The sequence below is a fragment of the Hakea prostrata genome, chromosome 6 (genome assembly GCF_041222555.1).
Source record: "Hakea prostrata isolate BN-2017 chromosome 6, UWA_Hpros_2, whole genome shotgun sequence".
NCBI classification, from domain to species: domain Eukaryota; kingdom Viridiplantae; phylum Streptophyta; class Magnoliopsida; order Proteales; family Proteaceae; genus Hakea; species Hakea prostrata.
This window is the reverse complement of record NC_142605.1, coordinates 14,541,485-14,557,501: the sequence shown is the minus strand read 5'-3', so window position 1 is coordinate 14,557,501 and position 16,017 is coordinate 14,541,485. Positions and strand designations below refer to the sequence as shown.

At 40.3% G+C, this 16,017-nt stretch overlaps 1 protein-coding gene across 5 annotated transcripts; it reads right to left on the bottom strand.

Annotated features, from left to right (window-relative positions):
* Window positions 1-517: 517 nt before the first annotated feature.
* SEF (HIT-type Zinc finger family protein) lies at window positions 518-15,257 on the bottom strand. 5 transcript variants are annotated; one of them, XM_089159714.1, is made up of 6 exons: window positions 15,027-15,257; window positions 3,009-3,086; window positions 2,775-2,881; window positions 1,861-1,963; window positions 1,305-1,414; window positions 519-1,049 (listed from the first exon to the last, which is right to left on the bottom strand). In XM_089159714.1, the coding sequence occupies exons 3-6, from the start codon at window positions 2,877-2,879 to the stop codon at window positions 846-848; spliced, it is 522 nt and encodes a 173-aa protein (XP_089015840.1). In that variant the 5' UTR covers window positions 2,880-2,881; window positions 3,009-3,086; window positions 15,027-15,257; the 3' UTR covers window positions 519-845. The 5 variants fall into 5 exon arrangements, with proteins under 5 accessions (XP_089015843.1, XP_089015840.1, XP_089015841.1 ...); XM_089159715.1 differs by lacking the exon at window positions 15,027-15,257 and adding an exon at window positions 5,887-7,911; XM_089159716.1 differs by lacking the exon at window positions 15,027-15,257 and adding an exon at window positions 5,595-5,872.
* Between the last annotated feature and the right edge of the window lie 760 nt (window positions 15,258-16,017).

Below are 16,017 nucleotides of genomic sequence, written 5' to 3'. Positions count from 1 at the left end.
CCCCCCCCCAAAAAAAAAAAAAAAGAAGAAGAAGAAAGGAAATGGCTTAGAAGGCATTGTGAGGAACTAATGAATGGTTTCTTTGAAAACAGGGATGAAGGCTGTGTACAACACCCCCAACTCTGGTAAACACTAGAGTCTTGATCCACAGACAGAGCCTCTATGAGGATATTACTAAGGAGTGAAAAGTACATAGTCGGCTGTGATGCATCAGCCACTATTTTATTGGTAATTATAGAAAAGCAGGACCAGGAAGAAAGTAAAGCGTGGTTTTGGATACAGAGCTGACAATAGTTATTGGAGCTGCCGAAGGACTTAGATACCTTCACCATGTTTACAATCCGATGATCAATCAAATAAATGTAAAATCCTCGAATAATCTTGATAAAGACTTTGCAGCTCATCTCTCAAGGCTTTGGTATTGCCAATGCGAAGTCAAATGCTTCAACTTTAAAGCTCATCTCCCTCTGACTTACACCCACATCCGTTCAATTTTTCCTGTGTATTATTATTATTTTTTTTTTCCAACTTTAGTATGGGCTTTTTGAAGAATCTTCCGCTAGGAGACAAGAAAGAAGTACAAAAATTATGTACGGTTTTCATTTCTACCGTTTCGAAAACAGCCCAAGTAATTTTTGCCATTCACATGAAACATGTACAGAGTTGAGCATTGAAGGTGTTTTGAGCATTTTGCCTTGCTGGTGACCAAGCAATCAAATTATGTACGGTTTTCATTTCTACCGTTTCGAAAACAGCCCAAGTAATTTTTGCCATTCACATGAAACATGTACAGAGTTGAGCATTGAAGGTGTTTTGAGCATTTTGCCTTGCTGGTGACCAAGCAATCAGGCAACAAATTTCAAACAACGAGTATCATTGTGTACATTCTGGCAACGAGCTGAACAGAAGCGCACACCACACCTTATGCATGTATAATTTCCTGTGAATCCACATACTGTGCAGAAATGTCGACGGGAAGTTGAGCTTGGGGGTCCCACTGCTGCTCTTAAATAAGAAGGAACATGTGGAGGCAAGCATTCCAAATTTGCCTGTTTTTAAAGAAATGAAAAGATTCATCAGAATAAAAGTTCCTTGCGTAAGTTTTCATAAGTTGCCTTGTCCCCTGCTTTGCAGGAGAGGCTGTTTCCAAGTTCTGAACCTGCAATCAACAGTTTTTCATGGCATAACTTTAGCATTACACCAAGGTTCGCTGCCTATGTTCTTTAGAATAATAGACTGAAACACATGCATAAGCTGCAGAATGTATATGCACACACACACACACACACACACTCGCTCCTCACCTCCTGTAAGAGTTCTAGGAATGTTCTTGGGGCCTTCTTCGCATTCTCAAGTGCTTTTGCCTGCCGGGTTTTACGTTTTGTGTTCTTTGACTGCCTTTTTTGTACGTGTACTGCACCCATAAATAAATGAAAAATTGTAAACATGAATACAAGTAAAAACATCAGACAAGCAAATAACCCAAATTTATAATGGCCTCTTCATGAAGCAATGCAAGCAACAGCATATCCAAGTGAAAATTCTCTTGACCAAAGTATATCTTAACACTAGCAGATTTGAGAAGAAAAGAAGCAGAAGTCTGAGTCACTACCCCTAGTCCAAACGAAAATGACAGTCAACTCACGTCAAATATACAGATTGCCAAATACAGCTATGGATGGGCGAGACAGTTGAACTTGATCAAGAGCATAATAACACACCTAAAATTAGATCTTGTACAGACAATGACTGTTCAAAACTGAAATTCAGACAGTGAGCCATGAGTGCAAACAATTCTGCCTCAAGACTCAGCTTTGGTAGCATCGATTATACATTTATAACAAGAAGAAGGAGATATACCTGGATCATCATCGTCAAGAGAAGCATCATCATCATCATTAAGCTCTATCACCTCTGGTCCTACATTGTCACTTTCCAAAGCTTCCAGACGAGCAATGGCTGCCTAAATAGAACATTCCCAGGAAATCAATCAATACCTTTGGTTATGAGATGGCAAAGATCCTAGAAAACATAGCCCATTCCGGTTATGTTCAAAAACTTTTAGGAACAAATTTTCGACCTGCGGATTGGTAACTAATTCAGAAGTAAATTAGAAGAAGAAAAAAAAAATTTGAAAAACGTGGGAAATGATACCTTGAAGTATATATGTAAAAAAGACTTTATTAAAAGGATAATTTCAACAGTGTGGATTAAAATAATTGTTGGGCGGGAACAATTGGCATTAAACTAGGGATTAGGTAAATTTTTCTAAAAACAAAATCCGTTAGAGAAATTTTTTAAAACATTGTATCAGGTAAATCTTTTTTAAATAACGTAGATCAAGGGGATTTTCCCCAAAAAAAAATGAACAAAAAGCATATCCTCCCTCCAAACCCTAGGCTTGTCTGATCTTGCACAGGGCAGGACCAACCTCTAAGATGCTGACCTATGGTTGGGCCAGGCTGTGCTTGTGAACACAATGACAAGTATGTTGGGTAACGCTTGATTTTCAGAACTTAGAATCAATTTTATTTTTCAATTTAAGTAGTTACTGGCATGTCTTCCATAGAAAGAAAAAAAAACCCACAAAGTAATGGAAAAAAAGAAAAAAATTTTAAAAAAGAGGAGGGTTTTTTGAACCCTATTTTACATGGGAGCACCGTAAAATATACTTGTACAGAGTCAAAAGTTGTATGCTTTCTATCAAAAGAGAGTTGATCTATAAACGCGCTGAAACTAAAACTTGGCATGTTTCACAAATGAAGATCACATACTTGTGTTCTATTATCACTGCTTGCAAGGGCAGCAACCATTTTTGCAGCAACCTTTCGGGTCCGGCCTGATGTGCGTCGAAATGAACCAGATATTTCATCATCCATGGCTGATAAGAATAAGACACAAGAGTTTGTATTGGTCAAAGATAAACCTCAAAGTTTCATCAACATCTAAGGAATGAAAGAAATTGCAGACAACACAATCGTGAATGAAAAGCCATAATTGAGAACCACCTTTTAAGACCTGAGGTATCAATTTATCAACAGTGGATTGGTCAAACTCTTGATAGGAAATTGAAGGAGATACTATCTCTGCCAAGAAAGAGATAGAATGAAAGCAATCAAATGCAAGATAAAAAATGGACCATAACAGATCAAATACAAGTTGGAATCTATCTTGATTAAAGAGGTCTAAACTCTAGCATATATTACCGAACAAAAAAGGGATTGAAAGCACTAAAAGTTTCAGGTAGGATTGGAGAGTAAACATTAGGCACCGTTTGTTTGCTGAATCTGAAGTGAGGTGGGAAAAAGTTTGAAAAATTAAACTTTTCCATGAAATCTCAAAGTGAATATGGTTTGTTTGGTTTAATGGGGCTAAAAAGTTGACAAACAAACTTCCTTAATTTAAGGAAGTTTGTCTGCTGATGTGGCATGCTAACTTTCTCACTCCATCCCTTTTCAAAGTCCCACTCTATAGGTGGGATTTTGTGAAAAAGTGTGGGGAATAACAAAAGTGGGACCCCATTTGAAACTTTTTCACAAAATCTTTTCCTTTCCTTTCCTATTCTCCACCCCACTATCTATGGGTCCCACATGTTTATTTTTCCCACCCCACCTCTACAAACAAACGGTGACTTAGGCTGCATTTGTTTGCAAAGGTGGGGTGGGAAAAAAGGAGTGGAAAAAAAAAACATGTGGGCCCCATGTGTAGTGGGGTGAGGGAGAAGGAAAGGAAAGGAAAGGAAAGGGTTTTGTGGAAAAGTGATAGTGGTGGGTCCCACTTTTTACTTTTCCCAACTTTCCCACAAATTCCCACCAAATATGTGGGGTTTTAAAATGGTTTGGGGTGGGAAAGTTGGGCTGCCACATCACCAGACAAGTTTCCTTGAATCTCTTACTTTCCCACCCCAAGCAACCAAACAATCTACCATTTTGGGATTTATGGAAAAAGTAAGAAATCTACACTTTTTTCAAGAATTTTCCCACCCCACCTTTATTCCAGCAAACAAACGCAGCCTTAGGGTCTTTTTTGGAGGGAGAATACGAGTTAAGTGACTCTGCTGTAGTTTTGAAGTTTGAACAAATGCAAAACTTGAGCTTAGGGACAACTTGCAAAATGTTGGTTGGTGTTAACAATAAAATCTGAACCATTTCAAGGATTTAAGTTTAAACTACTTGCACTCTAACTAAGATCAACTTGGGGCATACTACAAATATAAATGTGAAAGCCAAATCACTCAAATACTGCAAGGAAATGCATTAGGAATGGTCCATAAGAGAGATTCAGAGAAGACAGGGGGATGACTGCTGACAGCACAAAAACCAATTCTAAAAGAGGAGCTCTAAGTCATCAGTTAGGTACCAAAAAAGCCACAATATTTAAATGCATAGATGCTATAAAAGATCCTAAAATATTAATGGAAGTAAAAGGTTCAGAAGGTAGGAAGTATACATATGTTATCACGTAACCAGAAGGTATATGATGAGGTTATGTCTAACCACATATACTTACAAATTAAAACTTGACATGATTTCTGCTGTAGATTTTGAAGATGACTGTTATCCATCACAAATACTCATATAAACCTGTTACCTTTACATTCATATGTTTATCCTACATTAGCTGACCATATTTGATATATATGAGGAGATAGAAGTTAAAGTTTTAAATGTTTCTATTCTACTTTGATCACCTCCATGCTTGCAAATTAATGAAAAATCTAACTCATATGCGCCAAGTTATCCATGCTTAACTATGGGCTACTGGTAGGGGTTAGGTGCAATGAACCATAGGTTTATGTTATGCTACTCTTTTCACAGGATCTAATAAAACCCTAAAACAGAGTCTACATCAAAGTCAAACTTAATTGCATGATCATAAACTGTTAGAATAACAGAACCTAGAATACAGCAACACAATAATGGCTGGATTTGAGTCAACAGTCAAAACAGTAAAAACCTGAAACCTGTATCCAATTTCTGTGATTTATTACAACAGAAGATTAAGTGCCCAATCAGACCTTCAAACCCAGGTCAAGGTAACCTCTTCAGTACACCATCTAATATCCCCAAAAGGAGGCAGGAAGCTGATGGGAAGGTTCCTCTCTATATAGCAGTTCTTGATTCTACCAAAAAGAGGCCTAAATCAGGCTGCCTCCTCGTTATCTCTTGATGGGATAGTCCATTTTAAAATGAGCCTTGCAACAATTTACTGATGCATGAATCAACTGGAAAACTAAAGAACAAAACTTTTAAAACCCATTTTCCACAGAGGACAAGCAAGTGAAAAACCCAAAAACTACAGTTGGTAACTACAGGGTTAAGTTAATACACTCTTGCAGGAATAAAAGCAAACAAAAAGCCCATCGACAGAGAACAGATCACAAACTGACATCAATTCCTAACAGAATAGAGGTTTCTAGAACTCAGTCTGGGAACTCCAGAGAAACAGTTAGTAACACTGCCAAATGAACAGGTTAATAGAAAAACAAGCAGTTAAGAGGATTAAATGAGATCACAGGTATATAATAATTAAAAGAATCTGATTACAATGGAGGCACTCAGAAATCATTAACATCACAAGTGACATAGACCTACCCAAAATATTCTCCCTGTATCCCTCACTTTTCAACAGGAAGCTGAATAGGATTTTTTTAAGAATCCCAGCAAAGCAGTAAACTGGAAACAAAGGGACATGGATATCTAGGAAGGATGTCAGGAAGCTGAATATTCCTGTTTTGAGAAACAAAAAGAGACTGCAAGAAAATTGCTAAAAAGAGGAGTGGGGGGATACATTTCTGCAACATAAAGGGAACGATCTCACATCTGCCCTTTTCCCAGTTGCCTCACTTAACCGAAAATTCCTCCTCTGATGTTCGTATATACTCACATGGAATTCCGGATAAATTTTTCCCTTATATCGTTCATATCCAAAAGTGTTCCATGAACAGAAGAAGAAGAGAAACGACATTTGACAGGCCTTTAACGAAACCACTTCTCTTACTTTCACTTTCCTTTCTCTGACCTGAGATTCCTTACTTTGTTTGAAAAGGATTTATGTAAGGTTGAGTTGTAGATGCAGATTCAGGATCCAGCACCAAAGACCTTTCTTTTCATAAGGAAAACAACCTAGGGTTGATAGGTATATAGGTTGGGCCTTTCCCTTGTAAGTTGTAATCTGCCAACTTTATGGAGATCTAAAACATGGGTACATGAGTATGAAAATCCTAAAAATTAGTTTCTCTCTCTCTTTCTGTGGCCTAATCCATATTAGATTGGATAGATGTTTTTCAGTTGTTTTAGAATTCTTTTAAAAAAGGTAGGCTGGAGATTATTTAGTTGTTTAGAATTCCTTTGAAAAAGGTAGGCTGGTAGTTAGGATTAGGTAAGATAATAGTTTCTCACTCTTTCTGTGGCCTAATCTGTATTAGATTGTATAGATGTTTTTCAGTTGTTTTAGAATTCTTTTAAAAAAGGTAGTCTGGTGATTATGTAGTTGTTTAGAATTCCTTTGAAAAAGGTAGGCTGATAGTTAGGATTAGGTAGGATATTATCTTATAGGTTAGGACTCTTTTATTTTTTTAAGTTCAGTCCAACAGGACTTTTTATTGTACAGCTATTAGCCTTTGCTTAAAGCCCCTTGTGGATGAACAAAAGGAAGTTCTGGATTTTATAAACTGATTTGGTTTTTGAATGCCATGAAGGCTGATAAGTTTCCTGTCTGGGAGAATCAACATCTGGAGATGAAATTCACTAGTTACCAGGTGTGGGACCTTTGATGCTGGTGGGCAGCCCTCTCCTTGGCCAAGCAAATGCTCCACAAGGGATTACTCAGGCCGGAAACAGTCCCCAGCTCTGCAACTTCTTCTTCCCCTTCTTGAATTCAGATTTCTCCCCCTGTTGACAGCTAGTAGACCTGCAACCTATCTTCCCAAGTGTTGTCCTATTAGAAACCCCATTTTACACCATTAGATCTCCTCTTTCAAAGGGAATCATCAACCCTAATAGATCACCATTTGATGATCCTAGTTGCAGTCCTTAATTCCCCTTCTAGGCCCTCTACTTCGAATCCCCAAATCCTCTCAACCAACTCTAACTGTGAGTACTCTAAATCAAACCAAATTGCATTCAAATCTAGAACTTACTTTATCAGACATTTCTTTGAGTGGCAGCCCCAGCAGACTTCTATAGCACCCTGCAACACCACTAACAACCCAACTGAAAATTGCTTGAAGCTGGTTCTGTTTTACAGAATCTTAGATAGCTGCCCTGCTCGGACACCTAATCAACACTGCATTAGTTGTTGTGGTACGTTTCCCACCATCATGTTTGGCACTATAACCGAACTTCATGAAAAAATTACTAGGTTTCTTTCACGAGACATACCCAGAAGTGTATATCACAGTCAATCCAGGGGTAAAGCTGTAATTGACCTTATATGCCAACTTTTCTAACCAAATGTAAGATAATATTTGTAAAACTCAACCAAAACTGAGGTGGCTGTTCCTTGGACAATTCTGTTTCATTAGTTCAGACCAAATAAAAATAATATATTCCACCGTTCAAACCAAATAATCAAATGCAGTCAATGATACCAGAACTGCCATGACAGCAACAGGAGGGAACAATTGTTCTACAGTTAGAGCCTATAGTACCGAATGCACAAGGCTCCCACATTTAGCAGGGTCTGGGAAAGTCAGATCTACACAGCCATATCCCTGTTTCCAGAGAGGCTTTTTCCATGACTTGAACCCATAACCAAGCATTCGCCAAGTGAGCACTTACCAAGGTGCCAAGCACAACCTTTGGGTCTATGATAGTATGATACCAGAACTTAATTAAGGCTAGATTAAAAGTAATTTAAGCCCAATATTACCCACAATATAATACAACCCAAGCAGAAATTGAACCCGTTAGCCATAGGTCAGTTTGAGGTTTGGCTACCCAGAAATTGAGGGAATAGCAGAATCCCAATGTCCAACCTTCGGATGGACCTGAAACTTAGGTAGACCTAATTATGGTAGCATGATGTGAGTATATAGACAGGTCAACAATTAGAAGGTGATAGACCCCTTATCTCGCGAGTCTATACTCACAGGCAGAGCAAGCAAGATTCAAGATCTGCTGCACAGCAGCCAAGGATGGAAGGAAATAATTGAGAAATATAGACTGCTTTATAAGAATAAATTTGGGTAATTCTGTTGCGATACAGCCTGCCTTTTAGGAATGGATTTGGAGTGATTTGGTTAAGAGATATGATAGGAAAGTAATTACTACTGCTGTAGTGTGTTCTGTTCTAAAGATTATTTGATTAAAGTTCAGTATTATTATTATCTCTGTGTGTCAATTCCACCATTGTTCTTCTATTGAGATTTGGGTCTTATCAATCTGGTATCAGAGCCATCGATTCCAGGAGAATGGTAAAGAGCCGAATGGAGCAGAGGGTAGAGGAATTGGAGAGTATCATGAAAGCGATTCAAGGACAAGTAGGGGTCTTAGCATAACAAATAGAAAAAGGAGAAAAGGCTAATGAAGACTTCAGAGAGAAACTAAGGTTTGTGTTTTTGAAAGGAAAATCAGCCGATGTGCATACCTTAACGCCGGAGATGTCTGAGATCGATGGGACTCCAGAATACGGCAAGAGAACGGGCAAAACAGAGAAGTCGAGAGATTTCCTTCCTAGGCAACTTGAAATGCCGATTTTCATGGGGGAAGATCCGATGGGGTGGATCGCAAGGGCTGAGAGGTATTTTGATCTGTATAAACTGAGCGATGGAGAGAAACTCCGAACTGCAACTCTTTGTTTTGAAGGGGCAGCATTGGGGTGGATACGCTTCTGAGAATTACAGCAGCCATTGTTATCATGGAGAGGTTTGAAAGAGCCAGTGATCCAGCGATTTAGTTCGGCACAGATAAAGACTCCCCAAGAGGCGATGATTAACCATAAGCAGATTGGGACGTTTGCAGCATATAGAGAGGGGTTTGAGAAACTTGCAGCGGCTGCTGGAGCTGTAGAAGAGGAACGGTTGAAAGGGGTATTTCTGGCTGGGTTGAACGAAGATATGAGAGCTGAGGTTCGATTATTTGGACCCACTAATCTGAGCCAAATAATGGATCTGGCCCAAGCAGTGGAGGCAAAGAATGGAGTTGGGAAATTTAAGAAATCCTCTTGGGCCCAGCCCACTCAAACAGCCCAAACTTCAAACCCACGCTACATTAATTTCAGCCCATCCAACACCAATTATAAAGGAACCGGTACAGCTCAAGGAACCAGAATAAACTAGGGATTCAACACTCCAGTTTGCCCAAACCAGAAAGTCGAACCATCGTCTTCTTCCTCACAGCTTCGATCTGCAACTACAGCGGCAACAGGAAACTCAGGACGATCGCGGTGGCTATCCAGGAAGAAATTAAAGAAAAAATGGACAAAGGAGTATGCTTCCGGTGCGACGCTCCATACACCAAAGGCCATCGATGCCCCCTGAAGCAACTAAGGTTGCAGCTCCTACATGACGACGATAATCCAGAAGTTGCAACGTCGGTAGGAGTGCTCGATGACGACAGTGCTACAGTCGAAATTGAACCTGTGCTTGAGACGGAACTCTCGCATACCTCTTTGGTGGGAATCGATTCCCCACATACCCTGAAATTGACGGGGCAGATACATGGCTACAAGATCATCGTTTTGATTGATTGTGGCGCAACGCACAATTTCGTCACTCAAGAGTAGGTGGAGCCGTTGGGATTGGAGGTCCATAACACAAAATTTCAAGTCACTTTGGGGGATGGAACGATTAGCAAAGGTACTGGAGTTTGTCGACAGGTTCCGATTCACTTGGGCGGTGAGATCTTTGTACAAAATTTTTACCCTTTCAATTTGGGTAGCATTGACACAATCTTGGGCCTAGAATGGTTGCAAACACTAGGGGAGGTCAGAAGTAATTGGCATTTGAGAACCATGAGTTTTGAGTGGCAGGGACAACCCGTGAAACTAAATGGGGATCCGACTTTGCTGCAATTGGAAATGACATTGAAAAGCGTGCTACAGCCCGTTCAGGCAGGCGGTGATGGATATGGGCTACAGCCTCAGCATCCCGAATGTGAAGCTATAGAGGGACACGAGAGTGCAGCTGTATCCAATTTATTAATCGATTTTGCTCAACTATTTGCGGAACCCACTGAATTGCCGCCAAGGAGGAAACAAGACCACATGATACGGCTAGCCGAGAGAAGTACACCACCTAAAATTCAACCCTGTCGTTACCCACACTCTCAAAAGAACAAGGTCGAAAGGTTAGTTTAGGAAATGTTAACTACAGGATTGATACGGCCTAATATGAGTCCTTACTCCAGTCCGGTATTGTTGGTCCGAAAGAAGGATGGCGGGTGGCGTTTCTGCGTGGATTATCGTGCCCTAAATAAACTAACGGTTCCTGACAAGTTCCCTACTCCCGCAATTGACAAACAATTGGATGAGTTAGGAGGAGCCACGGTATTCACCAAACTTGATTTGAAAGCAGGCTACCACCAAATCAGAATGGCGGACGGTGATGAGGAAAAGACGGCTTTTCGTACCCATAATGGGCATTACGAGTTCCTAGTGATGCCATTTGGGCTCTCAAATGCTCCGGCCACATTTCAATCACTCAAGAATGAGATATTTCGAGCACATTTGCGAAAATTTATTTGGTGTTCTTTGACGATATTTTGGTGTATAGCAGCAGGACCATGGAGGAACATGCGGGTCATTTACGAACCACCTTTACACTCTTCACACAACACAACCTCGTCGTCAACCAAAAAAAATGCATGTTTGGGGTTGCTACACTGAAGTATTTAGGTCACATCATATCTAAAGACGGAGTAGCGGCAGATCCACGGAAGATCAAGTGCATGGTGAAGTGGCTCCAACCCAAAAATCTTAAAGCCCTACGAGGGTTTTTAAGGTTAACCACGTATTACTGCAGATTTGTCAAAGATTATGGTAAGATTGCCGCTCTGCTCACTAACTTATTGAAGAAAGACGCATTTCAGTGGGATAACAAGGCAACAACGGCGTTTAACGCCCTAAAGACGGCCATGACAACCGATCCCTGTGTTGGTTATGCCCGATTTCACAAAGGAGTTTTGGGTGGAGATTGATGCTTCAGGTTTTGGGCTAGGTGCGGTTTTAATGCAAGATGGCCATCCAATTGCTTACTAGAGCCAGGTGTTGTCACCTCGCGCACAAACCAAGTCTGCATATGAGAAAGAATTAATGGCAATTGTGCTTGCTATCCAGAAATGGTGTCACTACTTGATGGGGAGACATTTCAAAGTACGAACTGATCAAAAAAGTCTGAAATATTTGTTGGAACAGCGTATTGTGGCTACTAATCAACAGAAGTGGGTCTTGAAGCTTTTAGGATTTGATTTTGAGATATTGTATCATCCGGGCAGTGAGAATAAAGCCGCCAACACTCTCTCACGACGGTCAGAGGGTGATATGCAGCTTTTATCTATGGCAGCAGTAAACCTCGCAAGAAAGTGAGAGTTTAAACGCAAAAGTTTACGCCTCAGAACATTACCAGAAGATTATTCATGCCTTAATGAAGGGATCCCCAGACTACCCTAGCTACAAGCTAAACCAAGGAACATTACTCTATAAAAACAGGTTAGTCATCCCTGAGGGGTCCACACTTATTCCCAAGTCAAAGTATCATTCCACCCCATTCGGTGGGTATTCAGGGTTTCTACGGATCTACAAGCGATTGGCGGCTGTGGTCTACTGGGTGGGAATGAAGGCTGCCGTTTGTGACTTTGTGGCTAGTTGTGATGCTTATCAGGGAAGTAAATATCTTGCTATGAAGCCAGCTGGTCTCCTTCAACCATTGCCAATACCAAAACGCATTTTGGAGGATATTAGTATGGATTTTATTGGAGGGTTACCCAAGACTAGAGGCGGGGATACAGTGCTGGTGGTAGTTGATCATCTCTCAAAATACGCCCATTTCCTTACTCTTTCGCACCCATATTCCGCGAAGGATGTGGCTGTCTCATTCACTAAGGAAGTTATCCGCCTGCATGGATTCACGCACTCCATTGATTCTGATCGAGATCATGTCTTCCTTAGTCACTTTTGGATGGAGTTATTCAAATTAGCTAGCACCTACCTGAAGTATAGTAGTGCCTACCATCCACAAACAGATGGCCAAATGGAAGTGGTAAATCGCAGCCTTGAGATTTACATACGTTGTTTCTGCGCTCGCCAACCAAAGGATTTGATTAATTGGTTACCTTGGGCTGAGTACTGGTATAACACGACATTTCATTCGGCCACTAAAATGACGCCGTTCCAGATTGTGTATGGCCGTGATCCGCCTTCTCTCTTGCGTTGGGAGGATGGCCACTCCAAGGTAGATAATGTTGATGTATTCCTTCGTGAGCGAAATCGGGTACTGGATGATCTCAAATCTAACCTCCGGGGGGCCCAAGATCAGATGCGAGCTTCCGCAAATCCTAATCGCCGGGAAGTGTGCTATCAAGTTGGGGATGAGATCTTCCTTAAGCTTCAGCCTTATCGTTTCTAGAAACTTGCCAAACGCCCAAATGAAAAGCTGAGCCATCGGTTCTTTGGGCCATACCAAGTTCTAGAGCAAGTGGGACCAGCTGCCTATCGGTTGCAGTTACCGGCTGGGACCCGCATCCACCCTGTGTTTCATGTTTCGCAGTTGAAGCCCGCTGTTGGACAGCACATGGTTCCCCAGCCTCTTCCCTCATGTTTGCGAGAAAACGGCAAGTTGCACCTCACACCAAAACATTTGGTCAATGTTCGCTTCTCTACTCAGAGGGTGTTGGAAGTTCTGATTCAATGGAAAGGGCTTCCCTCTTGTGAGAATACGTGGGAAGACTTTACTGCCTTGCAATCCAACTTTCCAGACTTTCACCTTGAAGACAAGGTGAGACTGTTGGAGAGGAGTATTGATAGACTTCTTATCTCATGAGTCTATACTCGCAGGCAAGGCAAGCAAGATTCAAGATCTGCTGCACAGCAGCCAAGGATGGAAGGAAATAATTGAGAAATATAGACTGCTTTATAAGAATAAATTTGGGGTAATTCTGTTGAGATACAGCCTGCCTTTTAGGAATGGATTTGGAGTGATTTGGTTAAGAGATATGATAGAAAAATAATTACTATTAGTAGGAGAAGGGAGATTAGGAGAGGGATGCATTTTGAGTTGTTAGGGAAATAAGGGAGAGGGCAATTTCTCTCAGGTAGAATAGGATCACCTACTGCTGTTCTACTGCTGTAGTGTGTTCTGTTCTAAAGATTATTTGATTAAAGTTCAGTATTATTATTATCTGTGTGTGTCAATTCCACCATTGTTCTTCTGTTGAGATCGGGGTCTTATCAGAAGGTAATAGGCATTCAGACAAAAAAGCCAATTGATTTCTGCTGAAATGATAGAGGTGGGAGATACAAGTGTTGGACTACAGGATCCAAACATTGTCTACAATGCCTGTTCAGGTGCCCCAATAGGTTGATCCAAGTTGTAGCAATAGCTTGGAAGAAGCAAAGAGCAAAAGGTGCTGGTCTTAGGAATTCTGATTTTCCAATGTGCAGGTCTCAGATATGGTCCTCTTGTAGATCGAGTGGAGATCCAGAATAAAGGAATGGAACCTCAAAGTTGGAGCTCAACAGGAGCTCTAACTGTAGTGAAGCAGGTTGAATCAGCGATACAGGACTAGAAAAAAAGTTGTCTCACAAACCAGGAGCCAAACCCCAATGGTAGTAGCCTTGCAAGTCTAAATAAGGTCTTCAAAGGTGTTCAACAAATTCACATATGGATCTCCTGGAATAGTTGCAAGGAAATAACATAAAAAAATAAGGAGAGTGAGGAGCTCAAGTAGAAGAAAAGGGAGGGGAATAGGTGGCTATAACAGCCTGGGCATCTCATCCTTTTCAGCATCTCTTAGTGCAATGGATTGGCAACAGGTGTGTATACATACAGTAATTAAACTTAGAATGACAAAAATAATTCTCAAAAAAATCCAGCACCATAAAATACATATGCCAATGATGCAAATGAGTTTAATACAGCTGCTCTACAAGCAATAATAAGAACCTATACAAAAAACATTCTCAACCTAATAAACAAAATAATAGCATAGAGACAATTTTTTCTTATCTCCATCATAAAGCCACAACATCTACCTCTCTCTAAGAAATACATGGCGTATCCTACCAGATGTGCATGTGACGATTTACTCATGGCAAACAATTTAAAAAAAAAATTCTGAAATCACTCTTCAATTCACAGGGCAGTGTAAGTTTTTCTAGTGGGATTCCATTTGGCTCTGTTGAATATGAGGGAAAGTTTATTTACCTGGCCAGCTCCTAACATTTTTTTCTTCATGTTGGTTGTTCTCAGTCAAACAATGGATACATGTTCCCTGGATTTGGATCGGATTTGCTAATTTCAGGTAAACCCATGTGCAGGATGAGATGCTTTTGGCAGCCAGTAAGTAAACCAAAAGACTGTTGTCAACTTGGGAGAATGCCAATGGCTAGACCGTATGGTTTGTTTTACAAGTCCTGTAATTATATGAATCAAATGCAATAATCTATGAGTAGTGCAGACAACAGTCTCATTGCGTAGGATTAAATGCTGACTATTGGGAGCATTTGGGTGTTTTCTATTGGCTGCACAGGTGACCTAGAAAAATATCGAGAAAGGCATCATCTTTCCTCCACTAACTAACATCGGAAAGATATCACATATTGCTGCACATGTAGTAGGTAATATACTAATGAAATTCTACTCAAAAATCAATCAAAACTCAAGATTCTTGTTCCAGTTTCCCTGAATCATTGGCTCCCCCAACAAAATGAAAATGCTCATCAATCAGCAAGACTACAAACTCTGGCAGAGTAGGTACTCACGTATCAAACCAAATAGTAAGCTAAGAAGAAGAAAACAACGTACAAGTTTCACTAGAACCCTTAACTTTCATGTTTTCTTCAGTGTGAAGCTGCGAACAATGACTAACCTTAGATAATCAATCGATTCTGAGATTTATTCAAATGACCTTGAGTTAACTGCTCTGCGTCTCGCAATAACACCACCAGAAGATCTGAAACGGCGAATATAGAGAAGATATTAACCGCTGCAACCGAGTCGGAGAAGACGGCCTGACGGCCTGAGTCACCGGAGACCGCGACGAGTGCCCGAAGCAGCGGAATTACCTTCGTTATTCCAATTTCCATTTCGTTTAGAGGTTTTTCTCTATTTACAAAAATGCCCTTATTAACAGGTTGAGCACATTTGGCCCCTATTTCGGGGTTATTTCAAAGTCATTTGAAACCCAAATTTGAATGATGACATAATTTGATACTAATAAATACATTGGAACTTGACAAATTTGAATTATTTTCTACACATTCTTCCATATAAATTCTCCACCCTAACTACATTTGACATATTTTTTTTATATCTTAAAGGGTAATTTTCATCTGACCCTGTGGTTTGATTCATGCCATTTTTAGTCCAAATAAATGGACACTTTGCATCTACCTCCATCAAGATATCCAATAACATCAATTAAGGACAAATTATGATTTTTATGACCAAAGTACCCTCACATCTATTTTACCGTTAGATTTGTATCATGTCTTCACAATTAAATCTAACCGTGAAAATCAAAAGAGTGGTCTTTACTCCATTAAACAACAAACCTCCAAATCCTCAGCTATGGCCGCTTTGATTCTTTTACATTCTTCACTCCCTCCGATTTGAAACAAGCACGATTGACTAATGCAGAATAAGGTGTTTCATTTAGATGAAATCATGACATTCAAAAGTAAAATAAAAGTAAACTCAAACCGAAACCATACAGAAAACCCACAGTTCAGAGCCTTTTTTGGAGAATTACAGACAGGGCAAGAATGAGAAACATTTCACTAGACCTGCACGAACAGTGATGCCTGCAGGGAAGGAAAAGAAAGCTCGATGTTTCAGAACTATAGGCCTTGCAAGCCATG

Bases quoted from the DNA above. Each gene is read 5' to 3' on its own strand.
- SEF (XM_089159717.1), bottom strand. From the start codon at position 2,879: ATGGATGATGAAATATCTGGTTCATTTCGACGCACATCAGGCCGGACC. The intron at 1,415-1,860 runs GTATATCTCCTT...TTATGGGTGCAG, and splicing joins TCTTGACGATGATGATCCAG to TACACGTACAAAAAAGGCAG. The intron at 1,050-1,304 runs GTGAGGAGCGAG...CTTTAAAAACAG, and splicing joins TCCTAGAACTCTTACAGGAG to GCAAATTTGGAATGCTTGCC.